At 43.5% G+C, this 27043-nt stretch overlaps 1 protein-coding gene across 1 annotated transcript in view; it reads right to left on the bottom strand.

The window, feature by feature from the left end:
- The window catches only part of BAIAP2 (BAR/IMD domain containing adaptor protein 2), a 134506-nt gene that overhangs the window by 25142 nt on the left and 82321 nt on the right, over positions 1 to 27043 (bottom strand). Inside the window, exon 7 of the mRNA XM_060271059.1 lies at positions 3936 to 4235. Coding sequence (XP_060127042.1) covers positions 3936 to 4235 — 300 coding nt within the window. The remainder of the gene's footprint in view (positions 1 to 3935; positions 4236 to 27043) is intronic.

Genomic DNA, 27043 nt, shown 5'->3' with positions numbered 1-27043 from the left:
CACTCAAGTCACTAGTCTATACTTATTTAAACACAACCCCCCCAACGATCTCAACGCCCAGATACACACACACACACACACACACACACACACACACACACACACACACCATACAGCTACTATTCTCATTTTACTTGAAGTTCATATGTACCCCCTCAGTACAAAGCTAATTTTTAAGGGAAGATATTCCTATCTACAAGTCTAAGTAATCATAAAAAAAGGAGTTGGGGAAAGTGCCCTAAGGACAGTTTGTGTTAAACCACAAAAAGGAAAGACCACCCCCCTCAAACAATTCTGCTTGCCCATTCGTTATTTGGGGGTGGGGAGAATTCTTTTTAAACTTGTGCTTTACATATATCATCAACATATAAAAGGCCCTTAACATATGTTGTCAATTTGCTTGGCAAACACTACTGCTTGAAGATGCTTATGACTAAGCGGGACTTTTCAGCTAATCCCTTTATTATCTAAAAAAACACCTTTTCAATCTTGCCAGATGGATATGGTTAAATGAAATGAGTGATATACAGAGAAAGAAGTAATTAAAAGGTAGAGCATGTTTCTTCAGAATACCAGCAGGAGTCCACCGACAGCCTAGAAATATTGGCTATTTCTCCATCAAGGGCATCTACAAGAGAGATTATTTCACTATTTGGCTACCCAAGGGAAGATATGGTGGAGCATGGGTTGCAGTATGGCATTCTGGAGTCATAATCCACAAGGGCCCACCACCGCCTGATGGCTCTCTTGCTGCCTACTTACTGAATACGACTGTGATGAATCTCTGGCAAAGGTGGGCAGAAAGTATTTTGGGATCTACAGCTCATCTTTAGGTGGTTTACAGCAGATTGGCAAGGGTTTCTGACCCCCCACCTCCTAATCTTTTAACAATAACCACAAAATGACTCTTTCCCCCATCCCAACAAAAATGGAGTGCTGAAAGGAAGAAAGCTTGGGGTGACCAGGAATGGATTTGTGGGGGGAAAAGACTGGACTCAGTGTAATTCTGAAACTCAAAACAAATCCCTGCACTCTCCTAAGCTGCTCAGAGGCATCATGGATATTCATTGCTATTCCACCACCTGCCATCCAGAAGAGACTGAATTATTATTATTTATTGAATTTATAAACACCAGGAAGAACTTTCTGACGGTAAGAGCTGCTCAACAGTGGAATGCACTCCCTCAGAAGGTGGCGGGCTCTCCTTCTTTAGAAGATTTTAAGCAGAGGTTGGATGGCCATCTGTCAGGGATGCTTTAGTTGAGATTCCTACATTGCAGGGGGTTGGACTAGATGACTCTTGGGCGTCCCTTCCAACTCTACCATTCTAGTATTCTATTATCCTCCCCTGCCCTTTTCTGTTCCAGGAAGGCACACATGCTTGAAAGCTCTGTATGCAAAGCACCCTTTTTTGCCCTGGAGCTTTCCCCATGAAAACCTGCTCTTTAGTGCTCAATCCGCAAGAAAATTTGAAGTTTGCTCTGATTGAGCGCTAAAGAATGGGTTTTCATGGGGAAAGCTCCAGGGCGAAAAGTGGGGGTGGGGGTGGGGAGCTTGGACACAACTTTTTAAGCATTGATTTATCCCTGGAAAGAGCAGGGCAAAAGGTAAATGTGGATATACCGTGAGTTATGTTCAGGAATACCAACTTGAATAAGCCCCGCCCTGCATAATTGACCACATGGTGCAGTGCATGGACGCCATTTGAATGGCAATGCCCATCAACTGGGGGGGGGGCTGGCTGGCCCCCACATAGAAGTTGGGTCCTACGGTTATGTTTCACTTAGGGCCAAATGGAAGCTTGTGCTTTTGGCTGGGGGTTGTTTTTTTTAAGGGGATCTTGTTCAAAAGTGATATTTGCCTTACTAAAGCTTGCACAAGGGTAATAGAGGTATTACACAAGGCCTCTGTGTTATTGTTGTTGTTGTTGCTGCTGTTGTTGTTTCTAAAATCCGGTGCGTGTACTGAGATTACAGTCTCCAGGGAGATCTCACACATGTACTTGTTTGGAGATTATGAAAGAACAGCTCCCTTTAAATGGGTTGTTGAAATTTGAATAGGCCTTCCACAGCCCGTGGAAATAGACGTGCTTGTATCATTCGGGCTGCCAAAAACAAAATAGCAAGGTTGTGCTCACGTGAGGAGCACACATAAGTAGGGGTACGGCCTTAGAGAAATGTCACCAACCAATCACCTCATAAACATGCCGACAAAATTCCACACCAGCAGCAACTGCAGGTGTATATAATGGGTTATTTTTACTTGCTTTTTTCTGCTGTGAGGTGAAATCCAAATTACATGTTAAAGTTTGGGCTGGCAATTTGACAACAATGACATCATGTGCGCACTTGCGGGGGAGGGGGAGTGTGTGCGCATGAGCAGCACCGATTTTACAACAAACTTCCATCTGGAAGCAGCCTTGACTTTTGCTTTAGTTGATGGATTGCAGTGTTTTAGATACATACAAAAGTAGATTTAGCAAGCTTGAAGCCTGCCCTCCCTGTGTGGCTGGGATACTTTTGAACATCTTTGCTTAGGGGTTGGGACAGCCAGGAATCTAAATATTGTGAAACAGTAACAGTACCAAATTAATATACAGTGGTGCCTCGCTAGACGAATTTAATTCGTTCCAAGGGTCTTTTCTTATAATGAAAAATTCGTCTAGCGAATCCCATAGGAATGCATTGAATTTTTTTTGCCCATAGGAACGCATTAATTGAATTTCAATGCATTCCTATGGGAAACCGCGATTCGCTAGACGAATTTTTCGTAAAATGAATTCGTCTAGCGAGGCAACCTCCGCTAGAAAAAACCTTTCGTTAAGCGGAAATTTCGTTAAGCAGGGCATTCGTTAAGCGAGGCACCACTGTACGTTAGAATATTTGAACCTTGTTGAGACATAAGCGCTAACCCATGTTACATTGCACAAGTTTTTAAAAAGCATGCTTAAGCTGACCACTTTTTGAAGGGAAGGAGATATGCGGAGCTCTGACTGAGTTAGTTCTCCCCGTGCAGTTTAGCACCCTGCACCAGTTTTTCGCAGAAAATTGCCCCCTTGGCTGCTATATTCATCTGCAGTTAATAGCTGGGGAAATTTATGGTGGGGAAACTAACACAAGGCCCTGATCCAGACTGTTGAGCACCTAAATATATATATATTTTCCTTCAAAAAGAAAAGTGGCCACTCTAACAACTTTTTTTGAAGAAAAGCATGCGTCATATAACATGCAGTCATTCTTGAGCAATAGGCCATAGTGGATGGGTTTGATGGGAACATGTTACCCGAACAAACTTCCCCAGTGGCCTAAAACGTTTCTGGAAATGTTGATGCTGATATTGGTACTGCAGCAGTGGGTACCAACCCAAACCTCCTGCATTGTTCTGATTGAAATGAATTTGAATGGGTTAGACACATGGCCTCCAGAGCCTCTGGGCTTTTATTGTTGTGCTAGAATTGGGCAGATATATTACAATCTGAGGAAGGTAACTACAGTACCTGCAATAGTTTTCAGATATTGAAACAGCTCTTGAAAAGGAAAGCTCTCGTTTTTAATTATCCTGGAAACTACTGAAGGGGCCCACAGGTATAAGGCTCCTTATGATTACTGCAGCTTTGTACATACACTACTAGATATGGGGGGGGGGGTAGCATCACTGTTGGGACACATAGCGCAGGAGTAGGCATAGGAAATTAAGACAGTCCAAGGGGGTGAAAAGCTCAGAACAAACTTGAGGCGTGCACATTTTCTCCGGCATCAACACTCATCTTAGTTCGCTCATAAACATGTGTACATTTCTGAACAACTTGAGATGAAGTACTTGGACCTGAATGATGTGCAACATCCCCCTAAGGAACGTTATATCCCTTCAAGTTCCTTGAAAAGGAGCAACCATTGGTGGCCTGCAATTACCGATAGAGTTCATTAATCGGTTTTTAGGAGTTTAGAAGTCAGCCAGGACAGAAACGCTGCCCGTGCCTGGGTTCCCGAGGGACTGCGTGAACGGAGGGACTTTTTCATCCCACCCGCTTCCCAAGTCGATGGTACCAATGGTACGGCACCCCAACACAACAACTCGCTCACCTTAGAATGGTAGGTGAGGGAATTCTTGGCCACAGCGCACTGCTTCTCTACCAGGAAACAGAATCTTCGCCTCTCTTCTGTGAGCGCCATCTTGTACCCATCGCAGACGTAGTTCTCCAGCTCGCCTTGTTTGTTGGTGATAGCTTCAATGAACTGGGAGGGGGGGAAAACACAAAGCAAAAGAGGTTACCCAAGGGTTCCCATCTGAGCCGCAGCACAAAGGGGGAGAGAGGGCTATCCTTCTGCATTAACACATCACTTGGTCTGTAGCAGAATTCCCTTCAGTGCAGAATCTGCATCAAGCATGGCAAGGACTGGAGAAAAACAGAGAGTGTGGTCATTTTGCAACTGCGGACTGTCCAAGGCTCTTAATTATTTCCATCGTTCCATTCATGGCCGGACGGCAGGGGGCACTAGGCAACAAGAGTATACGCAGGCTTGAGAGAATGCATCTCTTTCCCCCCTCGCCAACCATCCTTAGTCATCTGACCTCCCCCACACAAAAGCTCCTGACTCAGAACGTGGGCTTCAGATGTTGTGTGGGTGGCAGAAGAGCAGAGAGAGAGAGAGATTCTCTCAGCCTCCCTCCTACTTCGCCTGCACCTGGGTAGTGCTCGTTTTTCTAGTGCCGATTGTTACAAAAAAACCCCAACAACGGTTGTGCCGCTGCCATGAGGTTAAAGCGCTTCGAAAGGGCTTCCACTCAGAGGTGAGAGGAGGCTGAAACACAGACTGTCCATCTCACCTGTTGCAATCCGGACAGATGGAAATGAACTTTGTCATGTCCGTGGGGTTGGGGGGGGGGCGGAGAAAGCATGAGCAATGCATATATGTACCTTTCCTTGCTTGTACTTAACAACCCACAAACCCACCCCCCTCCTGTGGGAAAGCAGAACAAATGACTGCCTGACACACTCCCACAGAGCCCACTGTTCCCTTTCCAAACATCTATCCCCATGTCAATACAATACCCACTCACGCTTGGTCTCCATACACCCACACGAAGTCATCCACCAAGTCCCTCAACCTCAGACCATCAGCTGCTAGAAATCTGCATTTGAGTCTCTACAAAATCCAGGCTACTCCCTCTTCCCAGCTAGTCCTAATGCACCTGGTGTTCATTCTGAGCAGCTCAAAAGTTTGGAAGTGCTTCTTTCATTATTGGGGAAGTATTAATTATTTCCACCTATGCAGACTGGATACTCGTTGCCACGAGTTGTGTGTTGCTTTGAGCTCTCTAACTGCAGTGGCAATGAGACACTCCTCTAAGTTCATGTTCTGCACAGGGCTGCACCTACTGCCACCTCTTCCATTCAGTGTGTAACTTCTGCACAGGTGCATGCAATCAATATTTCACTGAATAAGGGATGCAAACTAAGCAACCCTTGCCCGACAGCCTGGACTGTTAATTAATGCTGCAAAAGCTACCTAGCCTTTTTCTTTAGGAACATGGGAAGCTGCCTTATGCCAAGGACAGACCACTGGGTCCATCCACCTCAGGTCTCATGCAGGGAGTTGTTCCCAGCCCTGGCTGACTGGAGATGCCTGGGACTGAACCTGGGAGGGACCTTTTGTGTGCAAAGCTGATGCTCTCCTTTGATTCCAAGAACCCTTTGTTCTGCAGCACCCCTTTTTTCCAATAGGGCTGCATGTAAAATCTTTCTGATCCATTAAAAAGGTGTCCACAATTAATCAGGCAGCAAAATTTTGAAAAAGAAAAGCACTTAACAACAGCAACAACAACAACCCAACTTCAGGCAGGCTGCTGATGCTATCACAGAAGCAGCACTGCCCCCTGGCAAAAAAAGCAGCAGCAATTCCTAGAATGAAGCCTGTTATACAAGCATGGATGATCTAAAACAAAAAGAAAAGCATGCTTCTCTCTCTAGAGCTGTGGTTTTTTTCTTCTTTTATTCACATGCAGTAAATGCATGCATATTTAACCAAGGAATGTACAGTAGATTAAAACTCCCTATGATCTATCTTAAAAGGCAGAGACATCACCTTGCCGACAAAGGTCTGTATAGTTAAAGCTATGGTTTTCCCAGTAGTGATATATGGAAGTGAGAGCTGGAAGTGAAAGAAGGCTGATCGCTGAAGAATTGATGCTTTTGAATTATGGTGCTGGAGGAGACTCTTGAGAGTCCCATGGACTTCAAGAAGATCAAACCTATCCATTCTGAAGGAAATCAGCCCCGAGTGCTCACTGGAAGGACAGATCAGAAGCTGAGGCTCCAATACTTTGGCCACCTCATGAGAAGAGAAGACTCCCTGGAAAAGACCCTGATGTTGGGAAAGATTGAGGGCACTAGGAGAAGGGAACAACAGAGGACGAGATGGTTGGACAGTGTTCTCGAAGCTACGAACATGAATTTGACCAAACTGCGGGAGGCAGTGCAAGACAGGAGTGCCTGGCGTGCTATGGTCCATGGGGTCAAGAAGAGTCAGACACGACTAAACGACTAAACAACAAATGATCTATCAGCTCATATTTCATTAACTGGAGGACAGCCAATTTCTGCACATGGATGCAAGCAACCAAGCATGTGGGTAAAAAGAAACAGCTCCAGACTTGCCTCTTCTGAATACACACACCGCAAAATGCAATCTCAAACTTGCTTCAAAATCACTCAAGACTGACACCTCTGCTGTTCCCTGCAAAAGGTGGATTTTCCGTTCTGAGCTGGCAATGAATGGGTTTACTGTCTTCTGTCTGCCTTATCATGCCAGCCCAAGCTTGTTTTGCTGAATGCAGTTCCACCCAGTATTTGGGTGGGAGATGCTGTTCACTTATAGAAGCATTTGTCTTTATGCAAAAGATAAACCTAGAGTTTAATTTCCCTGCAATGCTACAGATTCCAGACACAGCCTTGAGTAAATTTACTTATGACTTCTGATTTGCAGTCCTGTGTTCCAGATGAGGTCAGATGGGCCCCTTCCCTATTTAATTTCCTACACCCACTGAAGGCTTTAAAAATTGTTATTCCAGTAGGTATTTCAATTGTAGTTTGCGTTTATAGTTTTAACTGGTTTTATTTTAATTTTATTTTATTGCTTTTTGTATCAGATCCTTGTAAACCACTTAAGAGATTCTTGTAGTTAAGTGGTATATAAATTGTTTAAATATTTTGTACACACATTCATGTTTCTGCCAAATGTCTCTGCAAACTGTATCACTCACTGTGTGCCAGGAAAAAAGGGCAGAATAAAAGGTTACGTATCCTGAGAAGAACTAAATTGGCAAGTGATATCTTCATTTTCCTTACTTACCAGCAAATTTGTTTCAAGATTATAGGGCATCCACCAAGGCCCAGCTATAAGTATCCAAAATAAAATTTATGCACAAGCATTTTTTAAATCTTTTATCAGCCCTGAGTGCTCACTGGAAGGACAGATCGTGAAGCTGAGGCTCCAATACTTTGGCCACCTCATGAGAAGAGAAGACTCCCTGGAAAAGACCCTGATGTTGGGAAAGATTGAGGGCACTAGGAGAAGGGGACGACAGAGGATGAGATGGTTGGACAGTGTTCTCGAAGCTACGAACATGAGTTTGACCAAACTGCGGGAGGCAGTGCAAGACAGGAGTGCCTGGCGTGCTCTGGTCCATGGGGTCACAAAGAGTCGGACACGACTAAACGACTAAACAACAACAATTTTTTATCTTATTGGGCAAGTTTCCAATCCAGCCAATCTGAAGCATTCTGGAATTCCATTTATTTCAATGGGAGAGCTAAGTTTAGTCTCTCCCACTGAAATATATGGGGCTCCCAAGTCCTTTACCCTGGTCATGAACTAGCCAAAGCAACTATCTACATCCAGTGTTTCTGGCACAGCTACCTAGAAGCAGACCCTTCTCAGGAATAGGTGCCCCTGTTTGTAATTTGTTTCCTGTTGCTCTCAACTTTTGCGTTATTTTTCTGTGCATGTGCCTCATTGAACCAAGACCCAGCTGGTTTGTTATCATGCATATGCTTGAAAAAAAAGTCTAAATGCAGTATACCTTGGTTGCAAGGAAAGATAAATTTATTAAGACTCTTAAAAAAGAGTATAGGCCTTATTGCTCTCCTTCCGTACTAGGCATCTTTGTTCTGGAAAGTGAAGCAACTTGCAGTCCACCACCTAGCCACAATATATCTCTGATAATGGAGCAACTCACAAGCTGCCAGGGGGTATCCACAGGTGGCAACAAAAGAGTGCATGAAAAAGCAGTCACCTACAATACCAGCGCTGCTCCCGGCTGTGTCGACAGTATTTGTGTTAAACCATTATTCTTTCCAGAGCTGTACTCTTGAGGGAACAAGGTGTCAGGGAACGATTGTGCAACGAACGATTGAAAAACTAGATAGGAAAGAACCAGCGCGTGGCCACCCACTGTGCTACATCAGAAATCCTAAGGGCCTATTCTACAGGGTGGAAGGACTCCAGCTGTCAGTGCCTTTTGAGATGGGGCAAAAAAGATCGAGGAATGAAGCAACTTTTGAGACAGGCCAGCAGCTGCTAAGTCTTGATGTGCTGGAGCACATGCAAAGTGCCAAGAAAGCGATCTGCGAGGCGGGAAGGCTTTCAGTTCCATGCTTCACGTGCTTTCAGTTTTGATGTGCACTATATAAATATTGTTATATTACCCATTGTTCAAAACCTAGCAAACCCCACGTGGGCTATCTGGGTGGACTATAAATTTTGACTTCTTAGAGAGAAACAGTTGTCAGCTCCTCAGGCAGAATCTCTCTAACCTTAGTTTAACAAATTGAAGAAAAGAAAGAACAGCACCAACCTAACTGTGTAAGCACAGCCGTACTAGATTAGACGACAGGCCTGCCTTGTCCAACATCCTGTTTCTCACCAGCTAGATGGGCTTGAGAAGCCCATAAGCAGAACTCAAGGACCATTATCCATTTTTGCCCCTCAGTGACTGGCCTTAAGTGGCCAAGACTTGTGCTTGGAGGTTCCAAACTACTATCATGACCAGGGGGCGGCAACCTAAGGCCCATGGGCCACAAGCGGCCATGGGGGTCATTCAACCGGCCCATGGACCCCCGCCACCCGCTCGGTTGGCTCCTGTGCACCACGCTAAACTGGTGCGGAGCAGAGCGGGGACCGCCTTCTGTGACGCTGGCCAGCTTCCCATTGGCTGCAGGAAGCTCCTGCAGCCAATGGGAAGCTGCGCACGCCTCCTTCGTGCCGTAAGAAGTGCCGGAAATAGCATTTGCACATGCATGCACACTCCGGCAGCCGCGGTGTCTGCGGGACCGTGAACCAGCCCAAGCCACAAAAACCCCTGATCATGACCAACATCCTCTAAACATTTTCCCAATTTCCCTTTCAAAGCCACCCAAGCCAGTGGTCATCACAAGGCATAAATTGAATTACACACTGTGTGAAGTACCACCTCCTTTTGTCTATCCCCCCCCCAAAAAAAACTGGTGTATGGAACCAATGTTTCCCAAACTTGGGTCTCCAGCAGTTTTTGGACTACATTTCCCATCATCCCTGACCACTGGTCCAGCTAGCTAAGGATGATGGGAGTTGTAGTTCAAAAACAGTTGGAGGCCTAAGTTTGGGGAACACTGCATTACACCCACAGCTCTTTCCGGAAAGTATAGGTGGGGGAAGAAAAAAAGGTGGGGAGGGGGGAGAGACACTCTAATTTGTTTCCTATGGAAGAGCTTGCCTGCTCCTCACCAGTCATTAAACTTCCTTGTGGCCCTCCAGATGTTGGGACTCCAACTCCCATTAGCCTCAGCCTGCAGGGGCAATGGTCAGGGATGATGGGAGCTGGAGTCCAACAATATCTGGAAGGCCACAAGTACCTCAGCCCATTCTACTCTCTTGTCTTCATTGTTGTACTGTGAAGAACACACATCTGTCCTGCAGAGACAGATCTTGTGTCTATGTTTAAAGTTAGGATCAGGAAGCAGAATTTCCATCCCATGAAGAATGTCATGGTTTGGAAAGAGAAGCAGGAATTCCTGAACTCCGCAGTATTGGAAACATTTCTTTACCACATTAAGGGCCATTAATAATGGATTTCGTTTTGAGTTCTGCACTAATAAGCAGCCACTGCAAAGCCTACTAGGAGATGCTATTTGTTCCTTCAGCTTGTCTTCAGCAGCCCCCCACACCCCAGCCATGCCAAACTGAAATTCTCAAGAGACACAGAAGCGACACATGGGGAGTCGTTTACATCTGTGTGCCAGAGCAGATCGTCTCACTGAGACAAACCACAAGAAAAATAGTTTTGTTTCAGAAATTTGCTCCAAGATGATATATGGCTGTTGACAACCCAAGACAGACAGACAGACAGAGACACTGGGAGAAATATTCTCCACCATTTCCTATGGAAACTTTGAGGAATGGGAGGAATGGGGGCAAAGCTGCCCCAAACAGAAAAGAAAACCGTCCATGCCCAGCTGCCTAGGTCACCCCACTAAAAACCATCTCTGAAGCCATCATTTTCTTGAAGATCTTACACTGAAAATTCCCAGATGTTGATTATTGTGACCCAACAGAGTCTTGCTGGTGGGTTGTGAAATCTCGTGGTAACATCCTATGTGGTTCCTTGGCCAGCTGCTGGAGGCAGAATGACCAGCACTTGCAAGCTTACCCAGGTCCACAATCATTTAAGACCATGCACTTGCCCCAAGTCGGACAGGGCATGCTTCTCACCTAAGAGAGGGTGGTGCCAGATAAGAGAAAGGAAGGGAGCACATGCCACTTCCAATTTGGCTGGACCATGAAAATAGAACAGCCTTTACGTTCACTTCGGCCAGGGCGCCAGCCTAGTCATCAACAGCATGCTGCTTCTGTCTTCCCACTGCATGCAGGGTATAAGGCACATACAGCCATACGGCAGGAGACTAAAGGTGGGATTTGGAGGCAGGAATGACTCTATTCTCCCTGTCTGTCTCCAAAAGCCTAAAGCCAGCCCAGGGTATGAATAGTGACCAGTTCTTCTCCCACGTAGCAACCTGGATCCAAGTGACAGTACCCACCAGTCAACAGGGAAATGTACTGGCAACAGGACCCCTTACATGTCTCTCTTCATGCACCCATTTCATAAGGTGGCCGCTGCTACAGGGTTTATTAACGTAATGGGGGGGGATCCTCGTAAAATGCACTAACCACTCTTTACCAGGTAATTTTACTGGAGCTCGTACCAATGTATGGTATATGTACTTATTTAATATGCAACAGCTGAGAGCACTGTCCCTTAATTGTTTCATTTGCTAACTGGATTAAAATTGTCTAAAAGCAACAACATTATTTGTATACAAACAAACAAGCAGCAACAACAAACTTTGAAACACTGCTTCCAGAGACTTCAGTCCAGCACCTTCCTGAGAACTCACATTTGTTATTTCTAGGTTGGAAAACGTTTAGATAAATTCACATCCCTCCAAGTCCAGGACAAGGCTCCTGCTTAAAAATCCATGCAGAAAAAAGGCTTCCTCCAATTAGCTACCGGTATGTCAGTGATGTCTTTTCAGTAAGGCTGTGATCCTAAGCACACTGACTTGGAAGAACCTTCTGCTGAAATTAATGGGGCATGCCTATAGGTTGTTTATTTGGGAGCAGGATGCAAAGAAAACTATACAACGTTTGGTTTTAAAGCACACCTGTTCCTTCATTTACATAGAGAAGCAGAATATAGTCCCTCTGAGCTAATACAGTCGTACCTTGAAAGTAAAAAAGAATCCGTTCTGGAAGTCCGTTCGACTTCCAAAACATTCAGAAACCAAAGTGTGGCTTCTGATTGGCTGCAGGAAGCTCCTGCAACCAATCGGAAGCCGCAGAAGCCCCATCGGACGTTGGGGTTCCAAAGAACGTTCGCAAACTAGAACAGTCACGTTCAGGTTTACGGTGCTCGGGAGCCAAAACGTTGAACTTGCAAGGCGCTCAGGATCCAAAGTACGACTACACTGTACAAACCTGCGCCTACCCCGTAGCAAAAACAGGAATGAACTTTGGAGATAGCAAGAGGCTGGAGAACAAGAAGTATAATTTAGATATCAGCAAAATGAAAAAATAAAATGAAATAAAATAGGACACCCTGAATCTTGGGAGAGAGCAGGAAGGGTTATCTCATGAAGCTGGTGACTAATCACTCGTGAGAAGGCGCTCTGCTTATCCTGAGGGGCCTGTTGCATTGTAAGCAGCCTCCATTGTTCTGCATGTGTGTGTGGGAGTGGAAAGGAGGGGGGGGGGAGTGAGAATAGAAAGGAAGGGGAAGAATGGTGCTGTTTGCATAGCTATCAAGCAAAGTAAAAGCCATTATCTCTACCTCAGCAATGGGCTGCGCTAAAGCAGAGTCTCTAACCCCCCTCCCCCAATATAATTTTTTCATATAGCTTTAACCCTTCGCTCATCTGTTAAAACAAAGTCTTGCTCTTCATTTATATAACAGTTTTGGACTCAAAGGCCCCCAGAAGCTGTGAACAGCACCATATCAACACATCAATCAAAACTATGAAACAGCAAAGTTGCAAAATACCGACCAATCACACATTTCAGTTCATGAGCTACATTCACGCTTTTTACCACGGATGCACCTCCGCAGCGTTCCAGTCTCACTTGGCAGCCAGGTTAACTTGCACCTGCACTCACATTTACTTACACACACACACACACACACACACACACACACACACACACACACACAAAAGTGTAGCGGGTGGGTAGTGAGGGGCAGCTGCCCCCCAAGTAAATAAAAATACAGCTAACTGAGGTTCTGCTCCACACCCCCTAACAAAAGGCATGCCCCCAACAAAAATCCTGGCTACGCCCCAACAAAAATCCTGGCTACGCACACAAACACTGCCCTGTGGCTCTGATCCCTCACTTAGAAGCAAGCCTATCCAGAATCAAAACATTGAAGGGGAATGCCCTCACTCTACCCCAAATGAGATATCCTAAGGGGTTTCCCTTTGGGGTTCGCTCATCATCAGCGCCTGGCCTCTCATAAACAGCTGGTTCCAGCTACAGCTCTGGTGAAGTTCCTGCCCTTTAAGGGGAAGACTTAGCGGTGAAGCTTTTGTGCACATTTTTCTTCCATGAACTGGGGATCCACAGAGCAGCAAAAAGGTAAGCAGTTACCTAAGTATTCAGAGCATTTTCATGTGCAGCAGAGGGCTAAGTCTTCCAGGCACAGGAACTCCATTTTGAAAGCATTATTCAAGGCTGAGCAACTAAATTTAGCAAGAAAAAAATCCTCACGAGGTTCATATTCAACTTAGTTTATCTTTCGCTGCAACCATTCTCTCCCCCCAACTCCAATTTAATTACGGTATATAGAGGAAATTCATTTTATCTCTTGTGTGGACTCAAGCTTGCCATTTGTTGCTCACATGTTTAGCAGCATGACGCAACTTGTTTATGCAACTAACTTGTGACTGGCTATCTATATGCCATGTGCCACAGTGCCGTGGAAACGTAAAAAAGAAGAAGAGTTCTCGGAAAGGAAGGAACTAAATTAGCACTCAAAAAGAAAGCAAGGGAAATACAGACTTGCTGAATTCCTGACTGGCATCTATGGTCACATAAATATCACTGAGGTGATCCAGCTGAGAGATGAATGTGCTTCCTGTTTGGGGAGCGGAAGACACATTGCATCCAACTCCAGGGAAATAATGTGCCATGCCCCAATTACTGTTCTCATGATCAGTAAGGGAATGCCTATGTAAATAGAAAAGCCCCATAACTACATTGTTATTACTCTACTGTGAATTATTTACAGTAGCTACAAATGTACTCTGTGTGTGTGTGTGGTTTGACATAGGAGAATGCACATTCCTCTTCTTTGAAATCTATCACATCCACATGATAATTACAAAATGGTTGCTATTCTCCCCACCCCACCTAAGACGTTCTAGTTTTACTCCCATTAGGGATGCTAGGGTGTTTATATTTAGCATGCCTGAGAATACCTATATCCACAGGAAAAGCATGGTATAGCAGCTAGAGTCTGCTTAGTTAATGAAGCTCACTGGATAGTTTCAAGCCAACTGCCAACTTCTCGACGTGTCCTACTGCACAGGTTTGTTGCAAAGCACTCTGGTGGGAACCTTATAAAGATTTGTCAGCCACCACACCCCAAGCAGGTGAAATGTTGTTGGGTCCTTAAAACAAGACAGGTCTGGGTAACTGCTTGACTTTGTGCTTCCAAAAAAATGGGGATCAGAGATCACTTTTTTTATTCTAAAATCCTAGGCGTAGCTGGGACCTGAAGCCAGCGGTGGAGTTTCATGCTCCGCTACCAGGGACGGAGAGCAGGCGCACTGCCCCCAGGGACGCGGCGTGCGTTTGGGGGGGGCGTCGTGCGCAGGGGTGGGGCGTGCGTTTGGGGGCGGGGCGGGCATTTTGGGGGCGGGGCGGGCAGCCACGATGGCGCCCCACTCCACCGCCCCTATCTCCCTACGCCCCTGCCAGAAGCACACAGCAAAGACTAATCCAATCATGTCTGCAGTCATCCTACTGAGAAAAAGTCCATCTTTGGGACTGGAAAATTAGAACGCAAACATATCTTATGGCCATAAACAAAGGCAATTTGTTGTCTCTTTTCAACCTTTCTTATCCCCTCCCTGCTACATTGCTTTTTTTAGTATCCAGCCTGATTAAAAAGTTATGGAGAACTCAGAAACTCACTATTTGGGAACATTTCATTTTATTGTAATAAAGGAATTGTTATTGGTACTAGGCTACAAAACCACACACATTCTCTCTCTGCCCCAGCCCAAGTCATTCCCTTCTGTGTGTGAATTTCCCTCACCTCACCAGCTTTGGCACTAACCAGAACTTGCTCTTAACCAGATTTGCTCAACTGTCCGGGGTTATGTCAGCTGGTGCCAATGTAACCCTTACTTAACCACATTTAAAGAACACTTAACCACATTTAAAGAACAGCTAGGTAAGTTTTTTTGTGAATTAAGAGGATGGGGATAGCTGAAAGGGAAGCACAGCTCTACAGCCTGATCCCAAACTTGAACCTTGGTTATTGGATTAAGAGTATTACATCTGCACCGCCCTCATAAATACCAGCGAGCAAAAAAACCCCAAAAAACTAGTTTCACTCTGGAAGCCAAAACAATAAATTCCAATACGGAACCATCAGAAGAAAATTACAAAAATGGGAGGGAACTAAAAACTGAAGCATGCACATAGTTTCAAAAGCTATGAACCACAGAGTGGGGTCAATGTTGAATGTGGAAGGAAGGCGCATAAACTAGGGACGTAATTAGGCAGAAATGAAAACTGAGTGCAGAATTCATGTTTCTAGCATTTCATGTATTGAAGACAGGTCTGAGCACAGCGCCGTGAAGTCTCAAAACTACGGGGTAGGGTGGAGGAGCAAGATTTTCTGTGCCTGTCGGGTGAATGTGTAGGATCTTACTGTCTTATATAGTTCTTTCCAGTTCCTCATGAGCAACAGAAGCAGAAGTAGGTAAACACACAAACACAACTCAGCTCACATAATCCATGAAATTAAAAAAGGTCTGGTCTTGACACTTATTTTTTATTATTTTGAAAGTAAATATTACACACAGCCCCCCAAGAGGAACTGTGCAAGAACCACCCACTGCCAGCAAGGAATGTGCTATGCGATCATCTTTCCAGAGAAATTCTGTTAGTTTTAATAACTCAGCAATTCTACAAAATGGACAAAGCCCTAGAAGGTGATCTGGCAATCCATGCAATGTGTCATATTCTTTTTTTAAAAAATATATTAATTTTTTATGATAACAAAATATAAAAAACAACATATCATATACATTCCACGACAACAACAAAAATAAAAACATAAAAATACATCACTCAATCTTATATTCCGTATCTTTGTCGACTTCCTCCTTTCCCTCCCTTCTACGTTTCTATATATCACTTACTTAGCACTTTCTAAATCTTAATAAAATTCTATTTCTTAATTATCAAATCTAAATATTACTCTTAATGCCTTATCAAACAAAAATTTCCAAAACCTCTCAGTATAAGCATAATAACATCCCATCATATATCTAAATCTAAACACACATTACATTAAACTAGCTTACTTCTGCAACCGCAATGTATCGTATTCTTGGCAGATGGGATCACAAAACTAAAACTAAACTAAAACAAAACCCTCTTGAGCATGTCTATTGGGTTATCACAATAATCACACACTTTGAAGAGAATTGGTTCTTAAAATAAATACACAGTAAGCCCACTTCAAATTTTGGTTCAAGAGCAGATAGGACAGAATAAGGAAAAGCCCAACATGTAGGAAGCTACTAAACAGCAGGTATGGGCTATGCGTGCTGTTAAATATATGCATGCAAGCACCACTATCAAGAAAATTGTGGAGAGATCTACTCTGTGCAATGCAATGGGTGGAGGAAGAGATGACTGAAAGGCAACATGATATGCCACTGTTAAAATAAAACACAGCTGATTCAAGCACTTGGCAGGCTGACAGATGTGTGTCTTTCACTATCATTACTTGAAGCAGACTTGCTACTCAGAGCACCCAACGGTTTGTGAATGACATCAAAGTCTACTCTGCACTCCATCAGTTGCTGCAGCTGACAATTATTCCCGACTAGCAGCTCCTGATGAAACTACAAGGGAACTGAAAGAGGCAAGAGGAGACGCCGCCATCTACGCGCACATAGCACATACAAGACCCTCCTCACTTCCTGGAAGACAATCTCACATGCAATCCCACACCATTACAGGGGAAAGAGTGTGGGACAGAAAACGCAGGTAGGTGTCTGCAGTGAACAGGTAGGCTAAGCAATATATTGAGAGACCAAGACTGACAGTGACTGAACAAAGGGCACTGATCAGTCAAGGAACTAGTTCAGAAATGAGAGGCAGCAAGGTTAGGAGAAGTCAAAACTCTGGAAGAGATTTATGCAGGTTTCTCTAGGCTGTGAACCCCTGGGAGAATTTTTGAGTGCAAGTTTTTCAGAACCATTCAGTTCAAGGTGATATAGCATGCACATCCATTTTGTTCAGCCAGTTAAAAAAATAAGAATGAAGTGGCCCGCTTCCTTCCTCCCTCTACCAGCCTGTTTCTTTTTGTTGTGGTGGTGGTCGTTTGTTGTACTGATATAAGCTCAAAACAAAACTTAAAATTAGAATGTTAATTTAAAATGTTAATTAAAAAGAGACAAGTACCGTATTATTCCATGTATAAGACGGTATTTTTTCCTTAGAAATAACAGGCAAAAATTGTGGGACGTCTTATACACGGATAGCAGAGGGGGGACGGGCGATTGATGGCAGCAGCCAGCAGAGGTTTGCAGAAACTATTTCACGTGTACCTAGGAAAAGTTTGCTATAGCAAGTACAGTGGAACCTCGGTTTATGAACACCTCGGTTTACGAATTTTCGGTTTACAAACGCCGCGGACCCATCTGGAATGGATTAATCCACTTTCCATTACTTTCAATGGGAAAGTTTGCTTCAGTTTATGAACGCTTCAGTTTAAGTACTCCACGGACCGTCTGGAACAGATTAATTCACTTTCCATTACTTTCAATGGGAAAGTTCGCTTCAGTTTATGAACGCTTCAGTTTATGAACAGACTTCTGGAACCAATTGTGTTCATAAACCGAGGTACCACTGTACAACAATGGATGTCAGGTAACAGCTGGCATGCTCAGGGTGCTGGAAGCCAAAAAGGAAACAGATGGAAAAGGAATTAATCCCACCAACCCTTCATTTCCCTATGAAATATGCGCCTTCTGCAACCCATCCAATACTGGCAAAAAGGAGGGATGAGCTAGTGGCCGAGATTTGCTTTATTGGCTTGACCAAGTATGGTCAACCATATTCCTTCCTATCATGTATAATGTATCTGGATACAAACAGTAAATAGAGGGCAAACAGCTAGAAATAATCCAATAAAAGAAAAAGAAAAGGCCCTTTCGAGATTGAGCCTTTCATAATCATCTTTTGAAAGCATGAATAAGATGAGCCAAGATTGGTACTGTAGTTCTCATACCACTGTAGCTAAGAAAACAACCTTTCTCCTGAGAGAGATTATTATGCATGTTTTCAGGTTCTTCTAAGGTTTTCAGATATGTCCAACATATCACTATCCCCCCCTAAAATGAAAGCCATCTGAGGCATCAGAAACCCCATCAAACAATTGCAAGTGACTGCCTGGGCATGTTTACAGCTGGGGCAAGAGTTCACAGTGAATACCCTAATACCTTAACCAACCAGATATTGGATAATAACACTACTCATTTAATTTCGAAATAGGATTATAATCTTGAAAAAAGGGGAAGGCGCCACTTTTGTATATAGACTGGCCAGAATTCAGCTAACTAGCTTCACTGGCAGAAGTCCACATGAAGACTTACGTTAGTGCAATGGTATCCAATCAAGTACAGTGGTGCCTCGCTAGATGAAATTAATTCGTTCCACGGGTCTTTTCTTATAGCGAATAATTCGTCTAGCGAATCCCATAGGAATGCATTGAAATTTTTTTGAATTTTTTTTTGCCCATAGGAATGCATTAATTGAATTTCAATGCATTCCTATGGGAAACCGCGATTCGCTAGACGAATTTTTCGTAAAACGCATTCGTCTAGTGAGGTAACCTCCGCTTGAAAAATCCTTTCGCTAAGCGGAAATTTCATTAAGCAGGGCATTCGTTAAGCAAGGCACCACTGTATGGCAAGGTGTGTGCAGAACTAGGTATACATATGATGGAACACTGGGTGTGGGCTAGCACTAAAAAATACTGGTTGTGTTGCCATTTTTGTTGCCAACCTTCGAGTTGGCTCTCTTGGTTAAGGACTCTTATAAATCCAAAGGGTTCCAATAGATAGCAAAATCAGATCTATTGGTATTGACTTAGAACTCTTATATAATTCAAGTGAGCAATATATTTATCACAATGTTCAAACCAGATTAAGGGACATTGAAAAACAAAACATCAAGTCAGCTGTAAAGAAATAAAATTGGTCCCCCAAGTCCTATGGTTTAAATACAACAGATAAGAGGGTCACTTATATCTTAAAATTAATAATTCCAGTCCAATGCAGGGCCTTTGCGTTAGGCCGAATGAACGTTTCCCCCTCAGCTTTTGTCAAGGACAGATATTTAATCATCCCCAAAAGTGATAGACGTTGTGGATGTTCTTTGAATGTGCTGGACACTGTAGAACATATTCTTTTCTACAGTACAACCAGCTATGCAAACGCATGCTATCCCCTTTTTGGGGCAGACTAACATTACAGCACAATGAAAATATCAGATTCTATCTGTCTGACATTAACCTGGAAGTAACTGCAAGGGTAGCTGCATTTTTGTCAATAGTATCTCTTATAGAGTGGTGAATGGCACTATTTAGCGGGAAGAAATCCCAATGAAAATCCTCGTCATTATATATTTTACATGGCTGTTTATTTGTATATATTTTAAAATTTTATATATGGATGTTTTATGATACTCCATACTTGTAATGTCTAATAAAAGTAAGTTAGTGCAATGGGGCTTTCCCCACTCTTCTCCCTCTGCATATCCCTAGAAATAGTCTAGGCCTAGGGGGGGGGGGGTGTGTGGCAAGCTGAAAAGCTCGTGCTGATGGAGCATTTGCCATAGCGCTATGCTGAATTCCTCCCACAGATTCCATATGTACCAGCTTTAGCTGCTACATCAGCTGTGGTCCCTTCCTGACAAAGACAGACTTGCCAGTGTCATTTGTGCCTTAGCAACCTTCACATTGGAATACTGCAACATGCTATATGTGGAGCCGCACTTGGAAAAAGCGCTGAAACTTTCCGGAGCAGCTAGGGTGCCGATTTGAATCCATCACACCAGTTTTGTGGGATTTGCACTAGTTGCCAATGAGAGCGAGCTTCTGGGCTCAATTTCAAGGAGGTGGCGTTTAACCTTTAAAGCAAATAATGGGACCTGTTTACCTTAATAGCAGCCTTCTTCATAGTTTCCTCCCTGATTGCTTCAAGATCCCTGCTCCAGGTCCCTCAATCTCATGAGATGAAGCTGATGTCAGCCAGGCTTACGGGGTTTCTCTGCTGTGGAGCCCACATTGTGCAATGCTTTGCCAAGCGTGGTCTGTTAAGCCCCGTCATAATATCGCCTTGTGTAGTTAATGAAGATGTGGCTTTTTTTTCTTTTCTTTTTTTGTAAGGCCTTCAGCTAATTAATTAATTCATTCACTAGCTTAGCTTCATGTTCATTTGATGGCTGAATTGGAATTGTTAAATTTGTTTTTAGTCTTATGTTCATTTTTTGTGTGGAATTAGCTTTCATTTGAGGATTTTTACCTGTTTTATTAGTAATTAGTAATTTTTTTAATCATTAGTAATTTGTTGCCGCCCTTGAGTTTCCTTGGGTAATCAGGCAGAGTAGACATTTAAAAATAAAATAAAATACACACCATCTTATTTCAGAAGCACTATACTGTGTCCAGACCCACAGACACAAAACCTGCCCCTCACCTCTGGTTTCTTAAAGTCTCTAATCACAGGTGACAGAAATAGAAATAGTTGATGCCACCACTACTCAGTTTTGAGAATCCCTTCCATTGGCATCACATACAACAAGGAGTGGAGGGCATAATGCAATTTGAGTGTCACACTCTTAACATCACACTTTCCAGCTCTCCTGCTTTTTAACTACAGGTGCTTTTGCTTAAAATAGATCCCTATTCCCAACCCCTTCATCCCTTTCCCCTTAAGAGAAAGCCTGCCTCTCTCCTTGTTTTGATCATTTGCCGCTCCGGCGGGAAGGTAAACAGCATTTCCGTGCGCTGCTCCGGTTCGCCAGAAGCGGCTTAGTCATGCTGGCCACATGACCAGGAAGCTGTACACCGGCTCCCTCGGCCAATAAAGCGAGATGAGCGTCGCAACCCCAGAGTCGTCCGCGACTGGACCTAATGGTCAGGGGTCCCTTTACCTTTACCTATTCCCCACCTCATTGACCCTCCCCACCTACCCCTCTCGTCTTCCTTTGCTCAGCTCCTTTTAACCAATGGCTAATTTGTGGATAGGCTTAGACTGCAAAGTGAGAGACAAACCAGGTTCTCCCTGCATGGAACATTTTGTTCATACATTGATAGAAATCTGTACTAGCTGCAGCTTGTCAAATATAGAACATGTGCAAATTCATATATATATATATTAAGTCCTTCTCTTCCACAAGCTAGCTGACCCATTTTCAGGAATGACAAAACAGAAGCCATCCCACCTCTGTCTGAAGTGCCACGCATTCACAGTATTGTAAAAAAATATTGAAGCCCCCCCCCCCGTACTTCATTTGTTGACAACGTGGGTGTTTCATTTTTCGCCACCAAGCACTATCCCTTCCACAGAAAAAGCATCTGGGACCCATCTTCATAAAGCTAGCAGTGCAGAGGAATTTCCAGAAGGAAGACAATTGACAAATATAGGGAACCGCTGTTTTAACTGGTTCTGGGCAAAATGAAACACAGTACAGTAGTACCTCGGGTTACAAACACGATCCATTCCGGGTCGCAGTTCGTAACCCGAAAAGGTCGCAAACCGAGTGCCGCTTCTGCGCATGCGCAAAGCGTGTGCGCCGCTTCTGCGCATGCGCGGAACACGCACGCGACGAAAACACTTCCGGGTTTGCGGAGTTCGTAACCCAAAGTGTTCGCAACCCGAGGTACGACTGTTTCTATTCGTCTATATAACTTTTGCCACTTTTTCAACTTCCTGGGTGACATCCAATGCTGTGCAGATTTCTGCTGTCATGACAGGTTTTCTGCCCAGAGTTGCTGTGGCAACCCAGTCAGATGGGTGGGGTACAAATAATAAATTATATTCTCTGTCCCATGCACCCTCCTCTGTAGGAAAGAAGACTAGTACCTTGCTCCCCCCCCCCACACACAAAGAAACAATTTCTTTCCGTGCAACTTAACAAACCCAACAGCAAAGGTTCTGTCTGCTTTAAACATTTGCAGTGCTGTATCTTATTCTTTCCCCAACAGCAAATGAGTTTCTATTACCATATGGATACAGAAACACACTGTCTTCCAGCAAACTGTCACATGTTTAAAAGTGTGGTGGGGGGGGAGCCTTCTTGCGGATTTTTTATAGTGTGCATACTAACAGCTCCATAACTAATGCAATTGCCTGAAGTGTGACTCAATTAACATGGACGAAACAAGAGACTGAATTGTAAGCAGGGATTCCACAAATGCTCAGGTTGCTACTTTCTGGATGTCATTTGCACTACTGTAACATGGGCGATGTTCTTGTCCCCGCAGGTCCTTACTGTACTTGTTTCAGAGAACCGAAAGGAAGAAGGGGGTCTCTTGCTTCATGCCAGGAAGAGAGAGAGACTTATACGGATGTCTTAAAGGGGTAAGCATCTCTCCTGCTTCCACAAGTGTGGAACCAAAAAGAGAGGCAGGAAAAACCTGCTGCGGATGTATTTTGATTATTCATAGAATCATAGAATCATAGAATCGTAGAGTTGGAAGAGACCACAAGGGCCATCCAGTCCAACCCCCTGCCGAGCAGGAAACACCATCAAAGCATTCTTGACATATGCCTGTCAAGCCTCTGCTTAAAGACCTCCAAAGAAGGAGACTCCACCACACTCCTTGGTAGCAAATTCCACTGCCAAACAGCTCTTACTGTCAGGAAGTTCTTCCTAATGTTTAGGTGGAATCTTCTTTCTTGTAGTTTGAATCCATTGCTCCGTGTCCGCTTCTCTGGAGCAGCAGAAAACAACCTTTCTCCCTCCTCTATATGACATCCTTTTATATCTTTGAACATGGCCTTAACCTTCACTTCTCCAGGCTAAACATACCCAGCTCCCTAAGCCGTTCCTCATAAGGCATCGTTTCCAGGCCTTTGACCATTTTGGTTGCCCTCTTCTGGACACGTTCCAGCTTGTTAATACAGGCAATCCTCCATTGAGGCACATTGAATATGTGCATGATTGCGCACAAGCGCATCATGTCCAAAAGTCACACCAAGGGGCAATTCAGGGTGGGGCAGAGGCAGAACAGGATGTTTGCAGGCTTTTTCAATGGTGTATCAAATATAAACAATTTCACTTAAACACGCAATGCCCTGTGTAAATGGGGGGATTGCCTGTATACCGCAAATAGTGTCCTTTTTAACTATTAACCAGGGGGCCGCTATTTAACATTGTATGGCTTAGTAAACTTGAACGGTTTCAGCCGTACCAGAGTGGGGAATCCGTTACCCTCCAGATGTTGTTGGATTACAACTCCCATCAGCCCCTGCCAGCGTGGCAAATGGCCAGAGACAATGGGAGTTTATAGTCCAGAAACATATGGAGCGCAACAAGTTACGCACGCCTGAGTTAGTGTACTTTTATCTGAAAATAGTAGACGAGGTATTCGGTGTTCCAAATCTTGCCCAGTATTGTTATGCAATGAAATCAGCCATGTCTTGTATGACTGGTTTCAACCAGATATAAATGTGAAAGCAGAACAAGGTTATGCTGGTAGAGGTTTCATGGTTATGGTTTCAAAAACAAGAAGTCAAGCATTGTTCAATAATCCCAATGATAGTTTGAACATATTTAATTATTTGGTATAGATTTAAACAATGTTTTGGTCTGGGTTTGTCTCTACTAACACCAAATACCTTACAATAAAGCAAACAAAGTCGGCATCCATTGGGGGATTTTATGGTATGGATGGAGAAACAACTAGAGTGGTACCTTGGTTTACAAATTTAATCCGTTCTGAAAGTCTGTTCTTAAACCAAAGCATTCTTAAACCAAGGTGTGCTTTCCCATAGCAGCGGGGGACTCAATTTACAAATGGAACCCACTCAACAGGAAGCGAAACATGTTCTTATTCCAAGGCAAAGTTCACAAACCAAAACACCTACTTCCAGGTTTGCAGCGATCTTAATCCAAGTCATTCATAAACTAAGCTGTTCTTAAACCAAGGTACCACTGTACCTATCTGACTTTGTGGTGGAAAAAATCAAGTTCTTAGGTTTCAGCTCAAACAAGACAAACCATGAGCCCAAGTTTGGAAGACATGTTAACTAAGCCATAGCTAAGATCATTTAGAAATATTTAGATACACGCTGATATCCACAAACTCGGACACGATATTTGAAAAACATAGAATTCTATTTCACAAGTCAACACAACCTCATATATGTATTAGCTGACGAAGACATCCACATCAAAACAGGTCCCTGTCCTGGGTTCTTCTACTGAATCGACTTGGCATTCCGGCTCTATATAAAACGACCCTTTTGAGCACTTTTGGAATTTACGGATATTTACGGATATTATTTAGTTGATATCTTTTGTGTCGTTACACTGTAATGTGCTATTATTTTCTAAGTTGTAACATTTATTTCAAACTACATATACTTTAGTGCAGTGTTTCCCAACCTTGTGCCTCCAGCTGTTTTCAGACTACAATTCCCATCATTCCTGACCACTGGTCTTGCTAGCTAGGGATGATGGGAATTGTAGTCTCAAAACATCTGGAGGCACAAGGTTGGGAAACACTGCTCTAGTGAACTTGAAGCTCATTTCTTGTTTGTATTCATTTGTTCTGTTCAAGACTGTTAGTCTTACCAAAATACATACCTTATTTGACTGTAACTCACAAGTAGGATTTATTCCTAACATTGAAATTTCTGGCCAGATTTCATGGTGTCCTTCTTTTTGGTATAGCTAAGATCACAGCAGAGCAGCTCCTGAAGGACTGGAGGAGAAGTAATGCAGCTGCAATCTCCTCTCTGGAAACTTTCTCATTCATGCTAATCCATGGTTTGGCTTAATGTTACATGCAAACCAAACTAAGTAGATCTATTTTAGAGACCACTGATAAAAGAGGAAAGGAAGTCCTATCAGCCTGCTGGCGCAATGTTGAAGATCATCACAATATTTGCACATGCCAGAAAGCAAGGGGGAATGGATCAGAAGTGACAACAGATTATGGCAGGCTGCGAAGGCCAGACTGAATTTGTGGACCCCAGTTTGGACTACTACTCTATTTGGCAAAGCAAACACTTTGTAGAGCCACAGCTAAGAAAACCCAGCAGATATTATATGCTAAGTTGTTTTGTAACAGAAGCACATTAACGTTCTTGAACCCTAGTAAATTTGAGTAATCTCAGACATAGAAGTGTGGAACTAGATGCATCTCATTATAAATTTGGAGGTACAGTACTGAAACAATTTCAAAACTAAGTTTTGGTGTGATGCTAGCTTACGTTTGATTAGATTTTAAAGCCTGTGCAGAGCCTTGCCTTAATTTTCTTATCTGTGCAGTGTCAAGCATTGTCATGAGCTTCATAAACAAACATTCCAAACACTTCTGTACAAGACGTGCATGGTGTTAGAATACTGCCTATAACTCTAGGAGAGGGTTTTCTATATTCAAACTTGGCCAGCACTTCTTTGGTTGAAGAATTGATGGAACAGAAGCAAGTCTGATGAAATAAGGCCACTGAAGAATGCTTAAATCTAGCACTAAAAGGCTTTTAATTGGGCTACTCTTCATCCTTTACTCTCTAGAGAATGAGCACTTTGGTGTTGGGAACAAAAACTGATACTCTTTTTAAGCTTAAGTACCTCTGGGCTTTTTACATAATTTTTCCTAATGTCTCTTTTACATAAAACACATATGGCCTGGTTCAAGCCCAACTCCCCGTTCATTAGAGTTCCCTGACCTATAACTAAAATTATTTCTCCTTCTGGGAATATCAAAATGAGGCTTCAATTATGGAAATTTTATAAGAACTCCGGGCTATTTAAGCAAATAGTGCTGAAGCATTAGAAAACGCTCAGAGAAGAGAGGACTCCCATGCCTCTTGGAAGACACTCTGTGTGAAGATTCAGCTCAGCCCATCCACATAAATCTTCCAGAAAAACAAAGTTCTAGATTTTCACCCCTAAGTATGCATTCTCCATCTCCCCCACACAGGCAGACCAGCCTAGAGAGGTGGGTTAGAGAACCCACCTATCAACCACAAGACATCCATAGCTGATTGACAGGTCAGTGGTTGCACCCACCTGTCAAAAGTTGGCCTGCCATGGTGGAGGAGATAAAAGATCTGCTCCATTAGGTAAAAAAGGTTCCCAACCCCCGAAGAAAGGCATAAAGCACAGGAACAATGGCACTGATGTTTGCTACCATGCCAATTTTAGGGCTGGAGATGGTCACTGGACTCCATCACCTGCACTTGTGAGACAATACAAATGCAGCGAATCACAGGACCAGGCAGTTGATTTAGCTTCAACCAATTGGCAGACCTATCAAACTTGGGTGCAGGTGAGTAGTGATATAGGTGGAAAGCTTTTTTAATTTGTTTAGGATTTGACGCTTCTAAGTCCAGTTAGAGTACTAAACCGATTTTCAAGTACGTTTTGTGCAATGCTAATAAGCAGCTGAGCATTGTTTAGCAATGCTGTTAACCTTTTTGCATTTCCCCCTTCCCGTAATGTCAAAGATTAATAACATTGAGAGAGCTGAGTCAGGAAATCTCACGGTAATCAACATAAGGCAGTCAATTCATTTCCATTTAGAAATGACAATGTAATCATGCAGAAGCATCTTCAGTGGCAGATGAAAATACTTTAATCTAGCAAGTACATACGAGAAAATGCTGGAATCTATGAACTGCACTAGTTTAAATTCAAAAAAAGAGGCACCATTTACAACCCACTGAAACACCTTCCTGAAGAGACACGAGAACTGATTCCATGGCTATTCCTCTGAGTTTTTTTGAGAATAAGCAACATTTTAATCAGTGACACTAACCTACTGAATAAACATGCACAGGATCAGGCTTTTAAAAAGTTGTGAAGTCCAGATTATTAATTAAGAATCATATGACAACTGGGGACCATTTTACCTACGAGATTGATTTAAGCAGAGGCTTGGCAGCCACCTGTCAGGAATGCTTTGATGGTGTTTCCTGTTTGGCAGGGGGTTGGACGGGGTGGCCCTTGTGGTCTCTTCCAACTCTATGATT

The sequence above is a fragment of the Zootoca vivipara genome, chromosome 2, assembly GCF_963506605.1.
Source record: "Zootoca vivipara chromosome 2, rZooViv1.1, whole genome shotgun sequence".
In the NCBI taxonomy this organism is placed as follows: Eukaryota; Metazoa; Chordata; class Lepidosauria; order Squamata; family Lacertidae; genus Zootoca; species Zootoca vivipara.
This window is presented reverse-complemented; position numbering and strand designations above follow the sequence as displayed.